The sequence below is a fragment of the Columba livia genome, chromosome 16 (assembly GCF_036013475.1).
Source record: "Columba livia isolate bColLiv1 breed racing homer chromosome 16, bColLiv1.pat.W.v2, whole genome shotgun sequence".
Lineage (NCBI taxonomy): Eukaryota > Metazoa > Chordata > Aves > Columbiformes > Columbidae > Columba > Columba livia.
Genome location: NC_088617.1, coordinates 14,914,696 through 14,934,422, shown reverse-complemented (window position 1 = coordinate 14,934,422; position 19,727 = coordinate 14,914,696). Strand labels below are relative to the sequence as shown.

General features: G+C 52.9%; 1 protein-coding gene across 14 annotated transcripts in view; it reads left to right on the top strand.

Annotated features, from left to right (window-relative positions):
* DLGAP4 (DLG associated protein 4) overlaps positions 1–18,108 on the top strand; it is a 174,943-nt gene extending 156,835 nt beyond the window's left edge. For 8 of the 14 annotated variants that reach the window (XM_065032719.1, XM_065032720.1, XM_065032721.1 and 5 more), the window contains 6 exons: positions 8,712–9,073; positions 10,188–10,279; positions 10,728–11,137; positions 12,778–12,869; positions 15,472–15,624; positions 16,349–18,108. In XM_065032719.1, coding sequence (XP_064888791.1) covers positions 8,712–9,073; positions 10,188–10,279; positions 10,728–11,137; positions 12,778–12,869; positions 15,472–15,624; positions 16,349–16,564 — 1,325 coding nt within the window. In that variant the 3' untranslated portion in view covers positions 16,565–18,108. Of the gene's footprint in view, positions 1–3,552; positions 5,595–5,641; positions 6,320–8,258; positions 9,074–10,187; positions 10,280–10,727; positions 11,138–12,777; positions 12,870–15,471; positions 15,625–16,348 lie in introns of those variants that run through there. The other 6 variants (XM_065032731.1, XM_065032729.1, XM_065032732.1 and 3 more) reach the window with 5 other exon arrangements.
* The last annotated feature ends 1,619 nt before the right edge of the window (positions 18,109–19,727 follow it).

Below are 19,727 nucleotides of genomic sequence, written 5' to 3'. Positions count from 1 at the left end.
TGGGGTCTCAGGCTATGAGCCCAAGCTGCTTCAGTGGGAGAGCTGAGCCTGCTGGCCCTCACCTCTCCTTGGTCTGTGCTCAGGCCCCCTGCCCCCAGCACGGCCGCTCTGCGCTCCCTCATGTTGCTGCGATGTTCTTGCTTCTGGCTGGAATCTGGCAAGCTGGTGTGAAGGGGTGCCCCATTGCCTCTGGAGAGGGATGGTGGCAGAGAGCCCAAGGCCTCGTTCTCTGCCCTGGAAACAAGTGTTTGTCTTCAGCCGGTTGTGTGGAAGCAGCAGCAGCCCGTGGGCAGTGGTGTGGCAGTGGCCCCTTGTCCCAGCTGTCAGTCCAGCTGTGCCCGAGCAGGCTGCGGGGCTTGCTGCTCTACCTGCTGAGCTGTGTTGGGGTGCAAAGCTGAGGATGAGTAGGGCAATAACAAGGGATATGTAAGGTCGAATTTCTCCACTGACCTCCTACAGAAGTACTGCAGGTGATGTGGATGTCTGGAGCGGGAGCTGGGCTGTTGTGTGGCTGGGTGTGAGCAGGGCTGCAATGTCGACGTCATGGTGCTTTTCCCCCAGCGCTGGTGCCTGGGAGGAGCACCAAGAGTGTGTTCTGTCTGACTTACCAGCACAACCTGGCTTGTGCGTTGGCTCCGTGGTTACAAGGAAACAGCAGGTATAGTGATGATAAGCAAGCATCGGGGATCATAAACAAAGCCAAGGGCTGTGGGGAGCTGGTGAAGTGTTAAACCATCATCACAGAATGACAGAGCATCGGGGGTTGGAAGGGACTTTGAAAAATCCAGTCCCATTTTTCTGCTGGAGGAACACCCAGATGAGGTTACACAGGAAGGTGTCCAGGCGGGTTGGAATGTCTGCACAGAAGGAGACTCCACAACCCCCCTGGGCAGCCTGGGCCAGGCTCTGCCACCCTCACCCCAAACAAGTTTCTTCTCCTCTTTCAGTGGAACCTCCTGTGTTCCAGTTTGCACCCATTGCCCCTTGTCCTGTCACTGGTTGTCACCCAGAAGAGCCTGGCTCCGTCCTCCTGACACTCCCCCTTTCCATCTTGATCCCCAGGAATGAGTCCCCCCTCAGTCTCCTCTTGTCCAGCTCCAGAGCCCCAGCTCCCTCAGCCTTTCCTCACACGGGAGATGCTCCACTCCCTTCAGCATCTTGGTGGCTGCGCTGGACTCTCTCCAGCAGTTCCCTGTCCTGCTGGAACTGAGGGGCCACAACTGGACACAAGATTCCAGGTGTGGTCTCCCCAGGGCAGAGCAGAGGGGCAGGAGAACCTCTCTGACCTACTGACCACCCCCTTCTAACCCACCCCAGGTACCATTGGCTTCCTGGCCACAAGGGCACAGTGCTGGCTCATGGTCACCCTGCTGTCCCCAGGACCCCCAGGTCCCTTTCCCCTACACTGCTCTCTAATGGATCATTCCCCAACTTACACTGGAACCTGGGGTTGCTCCTGCCCAGATTCAAGACTCTGCACTTGCCCTTGTTCTATTTCATTCAATGTTTCCCCGCCCAGCTCTCCAGCCTGTCCAGGTCTCTGATGGCAGCACAGCTTCCAGTGTCACCACTCCTGCCAGCTTGGTGTCACCAACAAACTTGCTGATAGTGCACTCTAGTCCCTCATCCAAGTCATTGATGAATATATTGAACAGTACTGGCCCCAGCACCGACCCCTGAGGCACTGCACTGCATACTGGCCTCAACTGGACTCTGCCCCATTGACCACGACTCTCTGGCTTCTTCCCTTCAGCCAGTTCGCTGTTCACCTCACTACCCGATCATCCAGACCGCACTCCTTCAGTTTAGCAGCGAGGATGCTGTGGGAGACTGTGTCAAATGCTTTACTGAAGTCAAGGTAGACCACATCCACTGACCCGCCATCATCTATCCACCTCCCTATATCTTCATAAAAGGCTATGAGATTGGGCAAGCGTGACTTCCCCTTGGTGAAGCCATGTTGACTGCCCCTAATGACAATCTTATCCCTGATATGCCTTGGGATGGCACCAAGGATAAGCTGTTCCATTACTCTCCCAGGTATCGAGGTGAGGCTGACCGGGCTATAATTACCCGGGTATTCCTTCTTGCCCTTTTTGAAGACTGGAGTGACGTTAGCTTTCCTCCAGTCCTCAGGCACCTCTCCCGTCTCCCAAGACTTGGCAAAGATGATGGAGAGCGGTCCAGCAAAGACATCAGCCAGCTCCCTTAGCACCCGCGGGTGCATCCCATCTGGACCCGTGGATTTGTGGATGTTCAGATTGCCTAATTGTTCCTTCACCCAGTCCTCATCAACCAAGGCAAATTCTTGCACGTTCCTGCCTTTGTCTGGGGCCTCAGCAGTGCGGGGCTCCTCAGGACAGCCTCCGGCAGAGCAGACAGAGACAAAGAACCATTCAGTAACTCTACCTTCTCTGTATCTTCTGTTGCCAGGGCTCCCACCTCGTTCATCAGTGGGCCTCCATTGCCTCTGGTGTTCGTTTTATCTGCCACGTATTTGAAAAAGCTCTTCCTGTTGTCCTTGACCCCTCGTGCCAGCTTTAATTCTAAGGAGGCCTTAGCTTTCCAAGTTGCCTCCCTTCATCCCCTGACAGCAGCCTTATATTCTCCCCAAGTGGCCAGCCCCTCCTTCCACGATCTATCAACTCTCCTCTTCCACCTGAGCTTGCCCAGCAGTTCCTGTTTAACCACGCAGGTCTCCTGGCTCCCTTCCTTGACTTCCTACGTGTCGGGATGCTCTGATCTTGTGCCCAGTAGACACAGTCCCTGAACACTAACCAACTATCTTGGGCCCCTTTACCTTCAAGCAGCCTTGCCCATGGGGTTTCCCCCAGCAATTGCCTGAAAAGGCCAAAGTTGGCCCTGCTGAAGTCCAGGGTTGCAATTCTGCTTGCTGTTCTGTTCCTGCCGCACAAGATCCTGAACTCCACCATGTCATGGTCACTACAACCCAGGCAGCCCTCAACCTTTACCGCTTCGACCAGCCCCTCCTTGTTAGTGAGGATGAGCTCCAGCAGCTCCTCTCGTGGTGGGCTCCTCCACCATCTGCATGAGGAAGTTCTCATCAAGGCACTGGAGGAACCTCCTGGACTGTGCCTGGCTGGCTGAATGGTCCTTCCAGCAAACAGCAGGGAAGTTCAAATCCCCACCACAACCAGGGCCTGTGAGTGTGAGGCCGCTCTCAGCTGCCTGTAGAGGCCTCATCAGCTTCCTGACCTTGATCTGGTGGCCTGTAACAGACACCCACCCACACCAGTATCACCCCTGCCAGCCTGCCCCTTGACTTTCACCCCCAGACTCTCAACTCACTCCTCAGCCGTGCCTGGGCAATACTCAATACATTGTAGTTGCTCTCTCACATAAAGAGCAACTCCACCCCCGTGCCTGGCTGGCCTGTCTTTCCTGAGGAGGACACAGCCATCCATGCCCACACTCCAGTCACGTGTGCTGTCCCACCATGTCTCTGTAATTGCCACCAGGTCATAATCTCCTGCTCTAACACAGGTTTCTAACTCCTCCTGTGTATTCCCCATGCTGTGCATTAGTGTGCAGGCATTTCAGGGAATAGGTATTCATAGCATTTCCACAGTCCCTTTAAACAAATGCAGTCACATTTGCTTTCGAGGAGTGTGGTTTTGTTTAGCCAGTGTTCAACTTTTAAAACTGCTCTAGCACTCTAAAGACAGTCATTCTTTAAAGATGGTGTCTTCACGCGGATTCCCTATTTTGTCTAGATGAAAGTATTTTCCTGTTGACTAATAAAGTTTGGGTAGGTTTCTCGTCTGTGCCTGTAACTGATAGTGGTGTCTTGACCTTGAATGTGCAGAATACCCAAACAGCTTCTGTACAAGACAAATACAGGTTTGAGGAGGCCTGCGTGCTGTGGCCATGGCTGTAAAGGCTAGGAACATCTTGTTTTAGCAGAAAAGTAAGGTCTGAAGTGATTGCTGTGAACTCAATAAAGATGTGTATTGTCTTCAGTAGCACTTGTAACTGGGGACCATTTTTACTTGGACTCTCTACAAATAAAACATCCTGCAGCTCATTATGGTTTCAGCCCTGAAGTGTTCTTCGAGCTGATGAAAATCAGAGGCCAGGCTGCTTGGAATGCAGCGGTTCCAGTTCCCTTTGCTGTAGAAAACTGCCTCTCAATGCAGCTCCTTCCATATGCGAGACCCTGTGGCAAACACAAGCCCAAAGGCATGTGACTGAAATCTCTGAGGGGATGATGCAGGGATGGTGGTTCTCATTTTCTGCAAGATTACTGGGTTGTTTCATTTAAAAGACAAATTACCTTGTCTAGTAGTGGGAGAGATTATTTCAGAGCATGTTGCTTTATGCATGAGGAAATGAGGTCATTTCTTCAGGTCTTCCCATGGAGGAAGGGGGTGTGCGGAGCAGAAAGCGAGAGCAGTCGGAGCTGTGCTGGTACGTGTGAGGGCGGTGGAACTTGTCTGCACAACTGACTGTGCCGCGGAGTCTCTGAGATCATTTAACAACAGCGAGGGTGGCTTGAGTAGGTCCTTGGAGTCACTGGAGTGATTAGAACTATCACCAGGCTGCACTGAATCAGCAATAGCAAGAAAATAACTGGGCACTTCACTCTAGATGCACACTTGAGGGCAATTATGATATTTAAATTTAAAGCCAAATACCTTTCTGTGATCTTGGCCGTGCTGCCAGGTGCTGGGCAGGTAAGTGTAGCCTGATGGCATTTGAACAGGAGCCTCTTAAGGCAGTGCTGGATTTAACGTTCTTTTCTGGCTCCTACACGTGGTCTCCCGAAGCAACCCCCTGCTCTCTGGCAGGAGAGGCGGAGGATCTCGGGATCACAGTGCCCGGCTGCTTGGGGTCAGAACACAGCGCCTGCGCCCGGCGCTGCGAGGGGGTGTCGCACAAGCTCCCGAGAGCAGCAGGTAATGTCATGTGGAAGGTACTAACTTGGAAACATGCTGCTTTCTAAAAATAATTAGGCTAGGGAGGCTATAAACAGACATCTCCCCCCCAAAAAAATCAATCATCCACAGTGCAGTTGTGAATTCTAGCAGCTTGCTTAAATAAGCCTTAGAAGATCCCACGAGCAGGAAGAGTTAGAGCTGCAAAGCTGGAAGCTTAAGGAAAACTTCCACATTTTCTTGTTCTTCTATACCTTTTTGGAGCGTGGCTGATGTTCACAAGCAAACTTAGCAGAATAAATAATATGTGTACCTGCTCCAGTGCCCACGTGGATTGTAATCCGATATGATAGCACAAGTTGATTTTCAAAATGCAATAGGTTATGACCTGCAGCAGCGCAAGAGCAGGTTCGTACCCTGTTGAGCTGTAGCCTTTTGTTAGAGGGTAACTCGGCAACTGGAACGTTCCGAACTGGTGGGACTGACCTCAGAGCCGCGAGGACGTGCTGCCGGCTCGGTTGGTCCAGTGACGCATCTTCCCTACAGAAATACTGAGACGCTCTTGGCTTCCTCGATATCTTGTCTCTTCCCACAGGTGCAAAAACGCCACTGAAGCTTAGTCCAGAGTTGTGTTGAGGGAGAAGGCCACACTGTTCTAGATGGGCTTACTCTGACTTTTGCTTTTGAAACCCATTGTAGGTAAGGTGTGATTGGTTTCTGGGTTTGCCACACTCATAAATCCCTGTTTTATGGTTGCAGGAGGTGTCAGTGGGGTTTCTTTGCAGTTGAACTAATCAAAGCATCCTCAGTTCTTCAAGGCTGTAGTCTTTTTTGTTTCTTTCATTTGCAGTGTTTCTTAAAGCCATAAACTTGTTTTTATAGCTCACATAGTCAACTCTTTGACCACATGTATATCAACAGGGGCATTTTTTGTCGGTACTGTGTGGTTCCTTAGAGCAAAATCTGTGATGCTCTTCAGTTGAGCCAGATAGCATGAAGGGATCCCCAGAAACAAGACAAGGGGACGCTGCAGTTTCCCCGTTTGTAAAGCAGCACAAACAGTATTCACAGTGTCTGTTGGTAGGTGGAAGGATTAATTTGGATCTAGCTTATTGACACCACTGATTTCCCCAGGAAACTCTGCTGCCTTCCTGTGCTGATGTGCTGCCCTCCCTTTGTTTTGCCTGGTTGCAATGTTCAATGTCAGATCACAATTGATTTACTTTCCCCAATTACATTACAGCCCTGTGGGTGTAAACAGCAGCTGGGAAACCTGAGCTGTGTTTGTGGTAAACACAGCGGCAGAACCACCGCAGCTCCGGCGGGACGAGGTCACAGAGGCCCGGTGCTGGGGACCCGGGCAGTGCCCGTTCTGGGCCCTCTCCCTGGGGAAGGACAGAGCCCGCTTGCAGGGAGGAGAGACGGTATTTACCTGGGCAGACATACGGAGAGATTTTCTCCTACTGCCAGTTTGGGTGGCTCTTGCTTGTCCCAGGTTAACAGCTGCTGTCCCCCCAGTACGGTAATGGGAGGCGGTGTGGGTGTCCTGTGTTTTGGTGGTGTAGCCACAGCTGATCAGGGGTACTTCTGTGGTTGCTTCTGTGCTGCTTGGTTGGGACGGGCCTTACAGGACTGGGCATAAGACTTGGCCTAGAAATTGCTGTAGCTGTTTGAGGTGTTGGTGTCTGGTCAGACAGCCCTGGCAGAGCGGCTGTGGACACCCCTCATCCATGGGGTGCGGGTGGTTCCCCTCTGCCTGCCAACTCCTCCGGCCCCCAGTGCCTGTGCGGCTCCGCTGGGGGCAGCGATGGGGCCTTGGGCTGCTCTGTGCTCCCTGGTGCACGGCTGGGGTTGAAGGTTTCCTCGTCCTGAGCCCGTGTTGCTGGCAGATGTGCTGTTTCAGCACGCGCCCCCGAGGCCGCTCAGCTGCACAGCCGCTGAGTTGTGTGCCGGGGCAGAGCGCTCGTGGCTGTGCTGGTGTCAGGAGCGCTCTACCTGTGTAGCACGCCGTGCTCTGTGCTGGGTACGTGTCGACAAGGTTTCTGCTGTAAGGGCAGAGCAGGCAAACATCTGTAACAAGGCAAGTTTTAAGGAGGGTTTTGGCGATGTCCAGCGGAGAACGTGGGGAAAGAGAGGGAGCGATTGCGCAGGGACTGTTCCGATAGCACCTCCGTGCCTCCGGCTGTGCCGGCAGTTTGTACATCTGCACCATGAACCAGGTCCTGTGAAGCAGTGCCCGTGGGCAGTGGTCAAGCTCTGTGATGCTGTTCAGCCTGCGCTTGCAGGAGCGGTGCCATCTAATCTGGTACCTCTGAAATGGGCATCCCAGTGGTGAGCTTGACTTGCTTGGAGATGCTAACTGCTTCTGAGCTGATGCTGTTTGAGCATCTGTAGCAGGTCCTGCTGCTGCCCTGGGTGTAGGGGCTTCCACTCTGCGTGGGAAGGGTGGGACCGCGGGGTGGGAAGTGACAGCAGTGCCCTTCTAGTCACCTATCGGCGAGGAGCTTGTGGTGCAGTTGCACGCTGTTTACATGACTGAGTAAGTATTGGCTAAAGTACGTGTGTAGCTGTTTTGGTGTGTAAAAACTTCACAAGGTGAAGCGCTTCCATCTGGCCTTTTAGGAAATGATTGTAGGTGTTTTTTAAAGTGCGCAGTAAGTTCCTCTCCCGGCTGAAGACACGGCAGTGGTGGTCTCAGGCTGTCCTGAGTGGTTTACAGGACATGTAAATTTTAGGGGGAGCGACCAAAGGTGGGACAAGAAAGGGGTTTTGGTGCCTTGGGGAGGAATAAGAATGGGGAAATAGAGGGGTGAGGCCATAAAAGGGAAGGGGTGAGTCTCGTGTAGGCAGCTGGCCGGTCAGTGTGTTGTCTGGCTGTGCCCTGCCCAGCACAGTCTGTCCTGTCTCGGCAGCAGCTGCAGTGGGACCTCGGCCTGGGGTTTGTGTGTCCGGGGCCAGGAGCTGGGCAGGCCGAGTGCCCCAGGACAGCGGCTGCAGGGCGCGCCTTCCGCGTGTATTTTCACTAATGGACTTTCCATCCTATCAAGCCAGAGGCAGGAGCAGGATGAGGCCGTTGGTGCTGTGTGGGTGCTCTTCTGTGATCTGTGTTGGCAGCAACATGCAGATCCATACCTGTAGTGGGTACGTGTGCTCCGTGTGCCTGCTGCAGACATCTCCGGCCTCGCTGCTGGTCTGTCTGGGGACATGGAGCAGCAGTGGCGGTCTCGCCACTCTTGGGCTGTTGCATCCAGATAATGTATTTTCCTCTAATGCGTAGCAGCTAGGTTTTTAAAGGAACTTCACAAACGTTCATCCCTACCATCAGCATCTAACAAACTTTATGGCTTCTTTCCATTTTTATAGGAAAAAACACCACTCTGGTCCAGACACTGAAACTTGTCAACTGACGGGACAAAGAGCTGAGACACTTGGCTGTACTAGGACAATAAAACGTAGGGTTTAGCCAAAGAAAATTTCCCCAACGTAGAAGCCTACACCTGCAAAACCCTGTAGCGTTCTTGGGAGGCTTTTCTGTACCTCTGCTCCATTTCCAGCCTTTCACACATCATGGTATTCCTTTTGACTTCTTTTGCAAGCTAGCTCTGGCTCTGCCTTCCGCTTCCCCGTGTGCTTTGGTTTGGGTTACCAGTGTGAGCTGCTGGCTGTGGGCTGTTCCTGCACTTCTGCCTCCAGCTTCTGCTTGGAGGCTTCTCTTGGATGTTGTGACTGACCTGCTTTTTCTTTCTCTTTTACTGTATCTCTCTCTCCCCAATCTGTCTTCTGCGTTCTCCATTCTTCACACCTCCATAACTGCAGGTTCATCATGCCTAGTGGCATATAAAAAGACTCCACCTCCTGTCCCACCTCGGACCACATCAAAGCCGTTCATCTCTGTCACTGTGCAGAGCAGCACTGAATCTGCGCAGGACACCTACCTGGACAGCCAGGACCACAAGAGCGAGGTGACCAGCCAGTCGGGACTCAGCAATTCCTCAGACAGCTTGGACAGCACCAGGACACCCAGCGTGACGAGGGGAAGCGTCGTGACTGCAGCAGGAGAGACCCCAGAGTTACCCCAGAAAAATGCAACTTTGAAAAGTGACAAAGGGACTCTGACTAGTGAAGAGCCTAAAGTGGAGAACGTCCCCAAAAGAAAGCTGTCGTCTATAGGAATACAAGTATGGAATACTTTGTTCTCCTTTGTTGTAAGGGATGTCCTTAACCCATATATTTAGCGCGTGCATTTTGTGTGACTGGGTGTGCATCCAAACTCACTTAGAATAGCAAGAGAAGCTCCCTGCCTTGTCAAACTAACCTCCTGTGTTCCCAGGGTTGAATACAGTAGGAGCTTTCCATAACAGACCAGAAAAGACTAAGTTTTTAATACCAAATTAAAATGTTTCATAAAGCAGTGGGACCGTGTTAACTGGGCGAGTCCATCTGAAGAGGCCTTTTGCTGCTGGGCTGCCTGTGCTGAGCCTCTCCACCGTGTGTTACTTCAAGGCGTTCCCTTCTCACCACTGGTCTAGGGACAACTCTTTTCTGGGAGCCGGGCCCTCTCCTGGGTGCCCGTGCGGCCTGGGCCGCTGCGGCGCCACGGTCCCCGGGCTGCCGGCAGCAGGGAGCAGCGCCTTGCTGTCACTCTGGCCTGCGAGCTGCCACTTCCCTTGCTGGAAGTGTTTAACTGTGGAAATTGATGGAAATGAGCTGTTGATTATATAGTCAAATGAGAACCAATTGGTAGTGTAAATCCATGCTTCATTCAGCGAAATTTAAGTCATCTGCAATTGTACGCTCTGCTTGTAGACACGTTTCCCCGATGCAGATGGCTGAGTGCTGGGCTAGAGGGGCAAAAGGCGTGACAAAAGGGCAGCAAGGCAAGAGAACTTGCCTTTTCTGTGCTGGTTCCCAAGCCACCTGCCCAGCACCTGGATTTCGTTCCTAAAACCTTCTAACCCTCTTATCCAGAGCTATGGGGGGCGTCGATCCCTGGGCGAGAGGCAGCCGGGCTTCGCTGTCAGTTTTAATCAGGTCGCTGCCCTCTCTCGGATCTCTTGGCCTGTGCCCGTGTGCAGGGGGTCCCTCGGGGTCACGCAGCCCTTCCCGTTGTCACAGCCGGGCGGGCAGCGGTGGGTGGCAGAGCAGATCCCTGCGGGACGTGGTCCTGCGACCTGCTCCTGTTGGCGTGTGGTGTGAGCGTGCTGTGTGCGTGCAGCGCTCCTGGTCTACTGACGTGAATTCAAGCAGCAAGTTCTTGTGTCTGTTTTTGTCTGCATTTTTTTGTTTGATAAGGTTGACTGCCTCCAGCCAGTGGCAAAAGAGGAGCCTCCTCCACCAGCCACCAAATTCCAGTCCATCGGGGTGCAGGTAGAGGACGAGTGGCGGTAAGTGAAAGACACGAGCTTCTGCGGTTTCCTTTCCTTTAAATTGCACTTCCCCCACTTTTGCTTAGGCCTCCTCCCCTTCTTTGTTCCAATACGAGCGGTGTTGAATGGGGGCCCATGGAGAGCTCTTTCTCCATAGCACACACCTGCTGCAAAAAGCACGTGTTCTGTAAACCGCCAAATCAATGGGAGTGTGAAATTTAAAGAAAAAAAGTACAAGATGTGCTTGTAGACGAGCGTCAGTCCTCTCTGCTGAATGGCGTATCGCAGTACGCAGGCAACCTTATAATTTTGTGTGTGTGAGTGTGCGGTGAGTGTTTGTGTGAGGAGGGGCAGGGCGGGCGGGCTGAGGCTCAGCCGCAGCGTAACAAACAAATGCATTTCACTGGCAGCGTGCGGGGCCGCCAGGTTGAGTTCTGCTATTGAATGTTGCTTTTGATCTCTCTAGAAACAGCCACTCTCGCAGCATGTCCTCCAAACAGGACACAGACTCTGACACACAGGAACATAATAACTCTAGCTGTAAATCATCTGAGAGAAGCCTTGCTGAGTGCCCCCAACACAACAACTCCGTTGGTGTTGATGCCACTACCAGGCAACCAGCCAAGCCCTCACAGATTAAGAGAAACCTCTCCTATGGAGAAAACAATGACCCAGCCCTGGAGCCTTCCTCTCTCCCTCCTCCTGACCCCTGGCTTGAGACGTCCTCCACCTCGCCATCAGAACCCGCGCAGCCAGGAGCCTGCCGGCGGGACGGGTACTGGTTCCTGAAGCTGCTGCAGGCGGAGACGGAGCGGTTAGAAGGCTGGTGCCGTCAGATGGACCAGGAGACCAAAGAGAACAATCTCTCTGAAGAAGGTAGATGTTGTCAGCCCCTGGGTGCGAGAGTGGAGCGGCCTAACAGCTCCTCCCTTCAGAAAGAGCTGTAACTGAGTACTGGATCAGCTCTGTGCAGTGAAATCACTGACAGCCCGCAGAGTAAGGGTGGACATGGAAATGAGTATGGGACAAGGAACATGCTTTTGTTTTCTTTGGGAAGGATAAGGTAACTTCCTCTAGCATGTGGGGTAAGAAACAACGCCGTCATGCAGCACAGAAGACTTTCAGGGGATGGTGCAGCTTCTGACCATTCAAAACCGCTAAAAGATTAAAAGACTTGCTTTCAGGGAGGCTGTGGGATATTTCTCCCTGCCTAATCCATTGTACTCAGGCAGGCAGGGAACATTTGATTGGCAGCGGGGCCGAATGAACATGACTTCTGAGCTTGCTCTATCTGTTGAATTGGTGGACTTGTTTTCACAGCAAAGAGAAGGTTTCTTCATATGGGAAAGCTTCACTGAATTGGTGCTAAATACACCAAAAGCACAGGGAACACAAGGCCGCTTGATTTTATCGGGTTTATTCCCAGTTGGGCTTGTTTCATTATTTTCAAATGAGCTGGCAAAACCTGTGCTTCCTGCAGTGAAAATGATGCCCGTGGCGCATACGTAGTGACAGAAGTGGGTGACTGGGCTGCAGAGGGCAGGATCTCTGAGTCTGGTTCATTTCTATTGTTTTGATACCTGAGGAAGGTGAAATAATGGGGAGGTTCAGTTACAGCCCATTGTCAGTGCTGGGGGGTGGGGGCGCTGATCTCCAGTCCTGTTGCACTCGGTTGCTGTGCTGGCTGCCGAGTGGGACGGGCAGCACCAGGGCTCTCCCTGCCCCGGGACGAGCTCGCTTTGCCCGTGGCAAGAGTGCTCTGGCAAGGACAGACACCAAGACCAGTGTAGTGTTACATCGGTGGCCTCTCACAGCAATCTCCTGGTAGATTCTGTGACAGGGAACTTGGTGGGTATGGAGACAGCCCAGCTTACACTTGTCCCTCCAAGATCTAGAACCATTCAGAACCGATTCCCTGGGAGCAGCCGCACGCCAGGGGGGAAAGGAGAATCCGTTCATCCCTGCTCTTGGTGCGGTTGCACTGTGGGTCTCAACCCTGCCTTTGGAAAAGCCCATACAGTGGTTTTCCACTAATGAGCAGAGCAGCGTTGCCATACTCAGAGACCTCTTGGAAAGCCCACCAAGAGCAGCACCAAGCCCTGGGTACTAAAAGCTGTAGCCTGCCAGTGTTTGGATCCCTTGTGGTAAGCGGAGGCTGGAGACTGTTCCTCAGCCCCTTGTCACCTTCACCTCATGCATGAGTGGAGGGGCAGGTTGTGATCTGCTCGCTGAGATGGTGCTGGTGGCTTGTCTGATGGGCCGAAGGCACTTTCTGCAGACTCTGGTGTGACGTTCTCAGTCTGGCCTGCTTTTGACCTGCTCTAGAGGCAGCAAAAAGAGATGGCAAAGACAGATTATAGTTTCAGTACATCTTTCCCTGAGAGCAGTTACTTCCTTGAGGATCTCTGAAACTCATAATGCATCGAGAGTGGTTTTTTTTCTCCAGAAACACTGAAGTTCATTGCTGCATTTAATTGTCTGTCCAACTGAGGTCTGTCCTTTTTTCTCCCCTGTAGTCTTAGGAAAAGTCCTGAGCGCAGTGGGCAGTGCACAGTTACTAATGTCACAAAAGTTCCAGCAATTCCACGGCCTCTGTGAACAAAATTTGGTGAGTCTGGGTCTATTTCTCCTGGTTTTTGGAAGGTGGATGTGTGTGTTTCAACAGAACATGATGGGGTATTCATGGGCTACCGTCACTGCGAAAGCAAAGCCAACGTGGTGTAGGCTCCAGGCTGAGCACCAGCTGTGGCGGATGGATGCTGATTTAAAACTGCAGCTATCTCCTCAACCTCCCTTCTGAACAGGCAGATCTGGGGCTGTGCTCTGCTCAAGGATGAATGTTTGCAATTCCTTTTGCTGCTCACATGAGCACAGGGGAATTTCCTTGACCTGCTGGTCAGGGCATGCTGAATACGCTGGAGTGTCTCTCTGGGTCTGAATTGTCAACTGGCCATACTATGTGTCACAGAATCACAGAATGGACTGAGTTGGAAAAGACCTCAGAGATCATCCAGTCCAGCCCTTGGTCCAACTCCAGTCCGTTTACTAGATCATGGCACTAAGTGCCATGTCCAATCTCAGTTTAAAAACCTCCAGGGCCGGTGAGTCCAGCACCTCCCTGGGCAGCCATTCCAATCCTGACCACTCTCTCTGCACAGAATTGCTTTCTAATCTCCAGCCTCAATTTCCCCTGGCAGAGTTGAAGCCCATGCCCCCTTGTCCTATTGCTGATGCCTGGGAGAAGAGCCCAATCCCCACCTGGCTAGAACTGCCCTTCAGGTAGTTCTAGAGAGTGCTGAGCTCAGCTCTAAGCCTCCTCTTCTCCAGACTAAACAAGCCCAGCTCCCTCAGCCTCTCCCCATGGGTCTTGTGTTCAAGTCCCTTCCCCAGTCGTGTTGCTCTTCTCTGGACCCGCTCCAGCACTTCAATCTCTTTCCTGAGCTGAGGGGCCCAGAACTGAACACAACACTCCAGGTGTGGCCTCACCAATGCAGAGCACAGGGGAAGGGTCACTGCCCTTGTCCTGCTGACCACGCTGGTTTGGATACAGGACAGGACACCATTGGCCTTCTTGGCCACCCGGGCACACTGTTGGCTCATGTTGAGCTTCCTGTCCATTAGTCACCCAGGTCCCTTTCTGTCTGACTGCTCTCCAGCCACTCTGTGCCCAGCCTGTAGCGCTGCAGGGGGTTGTTGTGACCAAAGTGCAGCACCCGCCACTTGGCCTTGTTGAACTTCATCCCATTGGAATCGGCCCATTTTTCCAGTCTATCCAGATCCCTCTGCAGAGCCCTCCTGCCTTCCAGCAGGTCGACACTCCCTCCCAACTTGGTGTCATCAGCAAACTTGCTGATGATGGTCTCAATCCCCTCATCTAAATCATCAATAAAGATGTTAAACAGGACTGGACCCAACACTGACCCCTGGGGACACCACTAGTGCCTGGCCGCCAGCTGGATGCAGCCCCATTCACCAGCACTCTCTGGGCCCGGCCCTCCAGCCAGTTCTCAGCCCAGCAGAGAGTGCACTTGGCCAAGCCATGGGCTACCAGCTTTTGTCCTGGAAACTACCTCTTTCCTGTTGCTTCTAAATGGCTTTTAAGGTGAACCACCAAGGTTTTCCCAAATTGGGGGAAATGTTTGAATAGTCTGTTGTTCTTCTCCAAACACACTTGCTTTGCACGTAGATTATGTGGATGGTAAAACTGTCGTGACAGGATTGCCTCTCGTTGGTCGCAAAGCCCTAAGTCTGATCTCTGCAGAGGCAGTGCGAGGGTCGCCCGTGCTGAGAGCTGAACGGGGCCAGCATGGCCGTGGGTGGGAGTCTGTGTTTTGTTTTTCCCTCAGGCTTTACCATGGTGTGGGTTTTGCAAACTTCCTCAGAGGTGGAGTCCCCTTCACTTGAGGGAAGAATAAAGCTTGGAGAAACTCGAGGAGGAGGAGGAGGAGGAGGCGGGGGGGGCTGTACAGCGCAGCGCTGCGCGCGGCTGGGGGTGTCAGCGCCCTCTGAGCGCTGGGCTCTGCCCCCCGTGCCGAGGTGCTCAGACCTGATCCCAGGCTTTCCTGAGACAATCCAGACCTACGATGGCAGTTCGGATACCTCAGAGCTGGGAAGATTCTGGTCTTTGGAGAAACTTAAGCTATGTAAAATTTTTCAAGCTAGCCTGGGAAATACTGATACTTTCAGATTGTTCGGGGAGGATGTCGCAAAGTAGTTTTGCTTGTGAAAGCTGTATCAGCTTCTTTGGCTTGCTGTACACGGGCATGCCAGGCGTCACTGTGGTGCTTTGCATCATGTTGTGTCCATTTCCATTATTACCCACCCTGAAATCAAGATCTCTGTGCCAGAAACCAGTATTCCAGCTCTGAATCACGCGCTGGGACCTTCGATGGAAGGTACTGCTGTGGGACGGGTGTTCGCTGGGGAAGCTTTGGGAGAAAGGGAGCTATTGCTTCTGCTACAGAGAGTGTCTGTTACAGGAGAAATGGAGCCAGGACCTCTGCTTCACGATCTTTGCAGAAATGGTTTTGACTATAAGTGATGGCATTTAGTCTGCATTAGGGCTGGTGTCTTCTGTGGGTTCTTGATGTTTCAGTTGTTGGGCGGGCAGACTCAGAAGGGTGAACACGTAAGCTGTGCAGACTGCTCTGCCTGTCAGGAGGAGATATTCTGTTCCTTCTGAAAGGTTTTCTTTATGCTTTCCATTCTAGAACCCTAATGCCAACCCCAGACCCACAGCCCAGGACCTCGCTGGGTTTTGGGATCTCCTGCAGTTGTCCATTGAAGACATCAGCATGAAGTTTGATGAGCTGTACCACCTGAAAGCCAATAGCTGGCAGTTGGCAGAGACACCGGAGAGAAAGGTGAGCGTGGGGCAGTGGAGAGTGGCCAGAGCCCCTCACAGACATTTTGGGTAGCTGAGGTCTATTTCTGTCTGCAAACAGAAGATCTTTAGGGATTCTGCCGTCTTGCACTTGTGCGGTGTAATCTCACCACCTTTCAATGCACCGAGACCATTCCTTATAGTAGGAACAATTTTGTACAAGGGGAAAGAGTGTTACGATGGAGAGAGACCACAGCGAAGAGCGGTGGATGCTTAAGGCAGTGATACGGCTGCCTCTAGTGTTACAAGCGCTGTAGGCTTTAAGTATTCCTGGTGTCTGAGTAGTATTAAAAATACCTACTGGAATATCTTGCAAACAGAGGCCAGGCTGTGTCTCTGGGCCTGGCTGGACGTGAGGGCAGGAAGAAGAGGACTATGACTGAGCGGCATTTTAAAATGTTGCAGTTCCAGATGGAGTTCAGTCTTGGTGCTGCCTGTGGCTGGGCCAGACGTGGTCTGCAGACTCTAGGCCACTTCACAGAGAACCTCTGCACCATGGTGTGCAAAATGGCACGTTTCGAGAAATTGGGAAAGCTGGTTTTAGTGAGTGTCTTGCTCAAGAACTGCTCCCGCTCCTTTCACCTGACACTTGATCTCGTTGCCTAGCCCCTCACGCCATAAGAGTCCCCACCATATGAGGGAGATCGCTTCTGTATGTGCATTTTTATTTTATGTTTGGGTTTTTCCTTACTGTCTCCCTAAAGGAAGAGAAGAAACCACCCCCTCCAGTGCCAAAGAAGCCGGCCAAGTCCAAGTCCCAGCTGAACCGGGACAAAGCCTCCGATTCAGACAAGCAGCGCCAGGAAGCTCGCAAGCGCCTCATGGCAGCCAAGCGTGCCGCCTCCGTCCGGCAGAACTCGGCCACGGAGAGCGCGGACAGCATCGAGATCTACGTGCCCGAGGCACAGACCCGCCTTTGAGCAAAGGGGCAGACGAAGGAACCGTGTGCTTTTTATAAGTCATTAAAAAGGAAAAAAAAAGGTTCTCTTAAACTAGTGTGATTTATTAAGTCTAGAGACAATGAGCCATCCTTGAAAAGGGCTCCCGAGTTGGCTTTTTTTCTCTCAGCTTTAAGTAATGAAGATTTTAAAAAAAAAAGCAAACAAAAAAAAGAAAAAAATAGCCCTCGTTGTCTCCCTGGCTGTGGTGTCACTGACGGACCGGACAGACTCCCGGAAACTCCAGCCCCTCGACTTGGAACTTCAGTCTTTTTACTTGTTCTATCTAACGAGAATTATTAGCTTGTTTACAAGAAGAGGACAAGAAAACATGAAGCCTCGAGCACTCGCCATGCTGTGTTCTTCCTCTTCCTCACTTCTGTTCTTCCTTCTCATCCTTTATTTTTTTCTCCCTTCTGCTCCCTTTCTACCCCACCTCTGCATGGCTTTATTTACTGTGTTAGAAATAACCTCTCCTCCACAGAGCTCCCGCAGAGAACACCCACTCAGTGTGTGCTACTGTTGCACTCTGCTAGCAAGCAGCCTCTCTTGGGTTTTTATTTGTTTTCCGTTGGATGGGGCGGTTGGGGTGGGGGGAGCTGGGAGGGCGGGGACGGGGCGCCGCGGGTTTGTATTCTCTGTTCTGCTGAAGCGAGAGGGCGACAGGGTCTGTGGAATGTAACGCGCAGTTGTTGAATCGCAGCCCAGAAGCAAACGTGCAATAATGTGGCAGAGGGGCCGGGCCGGGCCGGGCCGGCGGGCAGCGGGGCCTCGGGGCCACACGGCAGCCGGGGCACCGTCCACACGTTCTGAACTTGGGTTTTCCTCCTCTTCCCTGTACCAAATTAACTTCCTTGAATTGCGTGTTGAGAAAGAAGCTGCTGCACTGAGGGACCTGTTTCAAAGTGGGCTGGGGAGAGTGTAAAGGTGTTCTGGGGTGGGAGGACTGCGTTTTGTACAAAGAGGAAGGCACAGGTAGCTGGTGGTAGGCTGCCTGCCTGTATGTATGTGTACATATGCACATATACACTTAGTAGTACCTGTACATTTAATTCATACACACGTATACATGCCCATACACACAGTGCAGATGGTGTACTAAAAGCACCTTGGTGAGAATGGGCATATGTATAGCATATATTTTTACATGTACTATATCTAGATGTGTGTAAAAGTGTGTGTAAAAATATATACCCTGTGTGTAATCAGATGACTATTTTTTTCCTTATCTCCCTGCTCTCCGGGTAGAGGAAGGATTGCTAAATATTTTTTAGCCCATTTTTCCCTTTGTAGGTCTCCTTTTCAGTCTGGCTCCTTGCAGCCGGAGCTGCCACCACTGAGTTCTTTGCCACCCCCTTAAAATAAGCATTTGGCCCCGGTGCTGGGCAGTTTTTTTCTTCACGTGATGGAACGAGGTGGGAGACTGTGCACCGCTTTCATGGGGTGGGGGTAGAAGCCCACAGACGTTTCAGCGAGGGTGTTGGTGATCCAGAAGGCAAAAACTAAATAAAAGTGGAACCCTGAAAGATGTCTGAGTGAGCGTTCTCTGCTGTCCGGTGTTGTCTGAGATCGCCGCCCACCTGCCCTGAACTCTCAGACTTGGAATCAGGTTTCTATCAAAGCGTGGCTGTACGGTGCCTCAAATTCAGCATTGTGGGTGCGGACGCTAGATTGCACTCTTAGGTTTTTGGGGAGAGCTGTAAAGACACAGTTTTAGAAATGTCCAGCATTGAAATTGAACAGCAAGGAAAGGTGGGTGGGTGGGTGGGTTGGTTGGTTGGTTTTTATAGCTTGAATTTCTTGTTCTAAGCAGCTGAGGCTGCTGCCGGGTGCTGGCGGGGGAGGCCGCTTTCCCTGGGGCTGGTGGCCCGTGGGCAGCAGCCCCTGTTCCCCAGTTCCCAGCCGATCCTCAGCCCCTGGGCTGTTTTCCAGCCCCAGCCAGCCGGGCGCCGGGCAGCGGGGGCCGTGGTGGCCGTGCCGCCATGCAGAAGCACAGCCGGCAGCAGCGAGGCCAGCGGCACGGCGACGGCGGGCTGGGCGCAGAGCTGCCGGCAGCGCCCCGCTGCGCTCTCCGCGCTGGTGGCCGCGGCGGCTCCACAACGGGCTGGTCCTGGCGCTGCCTCGGCCATGGGGCCAGGCACTGCAGACAGGAGACCGGGAGGCCCCGCCCCCCCAGCACGTGCTCAGGGAGCCACACCCTCCTCTGCTCACATGGCCTGTGGTGATTGGCTGGCAGGACTGTTCCCTCCCAGCCAGCCCTGCCCCCGCTGGATCTATTTTATACCATGGGCTGTATATAGTTCATCTCTACAGCTTTATGAATGTACGTATATATTTTAAAAGAAATACAGAAGTATAGAAGTATAGAATAATGCAAGTGGAAAATATGTATTTACACATACTTGTACACACCTTTATTTAGATAATTCTGTATATGCACACATTGTATATAAATGTCTGTGTTTTTATATCTGGACATTACTGGGTCCGAAGGATGCAGGTAGCCAATCACGGAGTTGCCTGAGAACACATGACTATGATGGTGCCAAGCAAGTGCTGTCAGCCAATCACAGAGCTGCGTGACGTTTAACAAAATGGCTGCTCCCTGCCATAAAATGGTGGCTGAAACAAAATGGCTGCCCTCAGGGAGGGGGGTGTCTGCTGTGTCAAATGTACTTCCCGGTAAACCAGGAGGTGGGATGGCTGGTCCTGCCAGCCAATTACAACAGACCATGTGACTTCTGGGGCAAATAGCTGCTGAGGCTGCTGGGATGGGGCGGGGCTGACGGGAGCCCCGCCCCCGCAGCCCCCAGGGGTGTGAGGGCGTGGCCGGAGGGACCCGCCCGCGCCCGGGGCGCCAGCCCTGGGGTTACAGGGCAGCCCGTGCCCGGCGCCTCCGGCCCTGGTTGTGCTGAGCCGCCCCCAGGCCCGGCCGGGCAGGGCCCCGGGAGCCGCGTGGGGCCGTGGCCGAGGCCGTGGCCGTGGCGTGTGCCCTGGGCTGCGCTGCAGCAGCTGCGAGTCCTGGCTGGATGAGCCGCTGCCGATTTTCTCGCGAATGCCATGAGTGCCAGCTCCGTGTCCACCGCGCTCCGGTGGCAGCGCTCAGTGCCCTTTGCCCACGTGCAGCAGCCCGGGCGGCACTGAG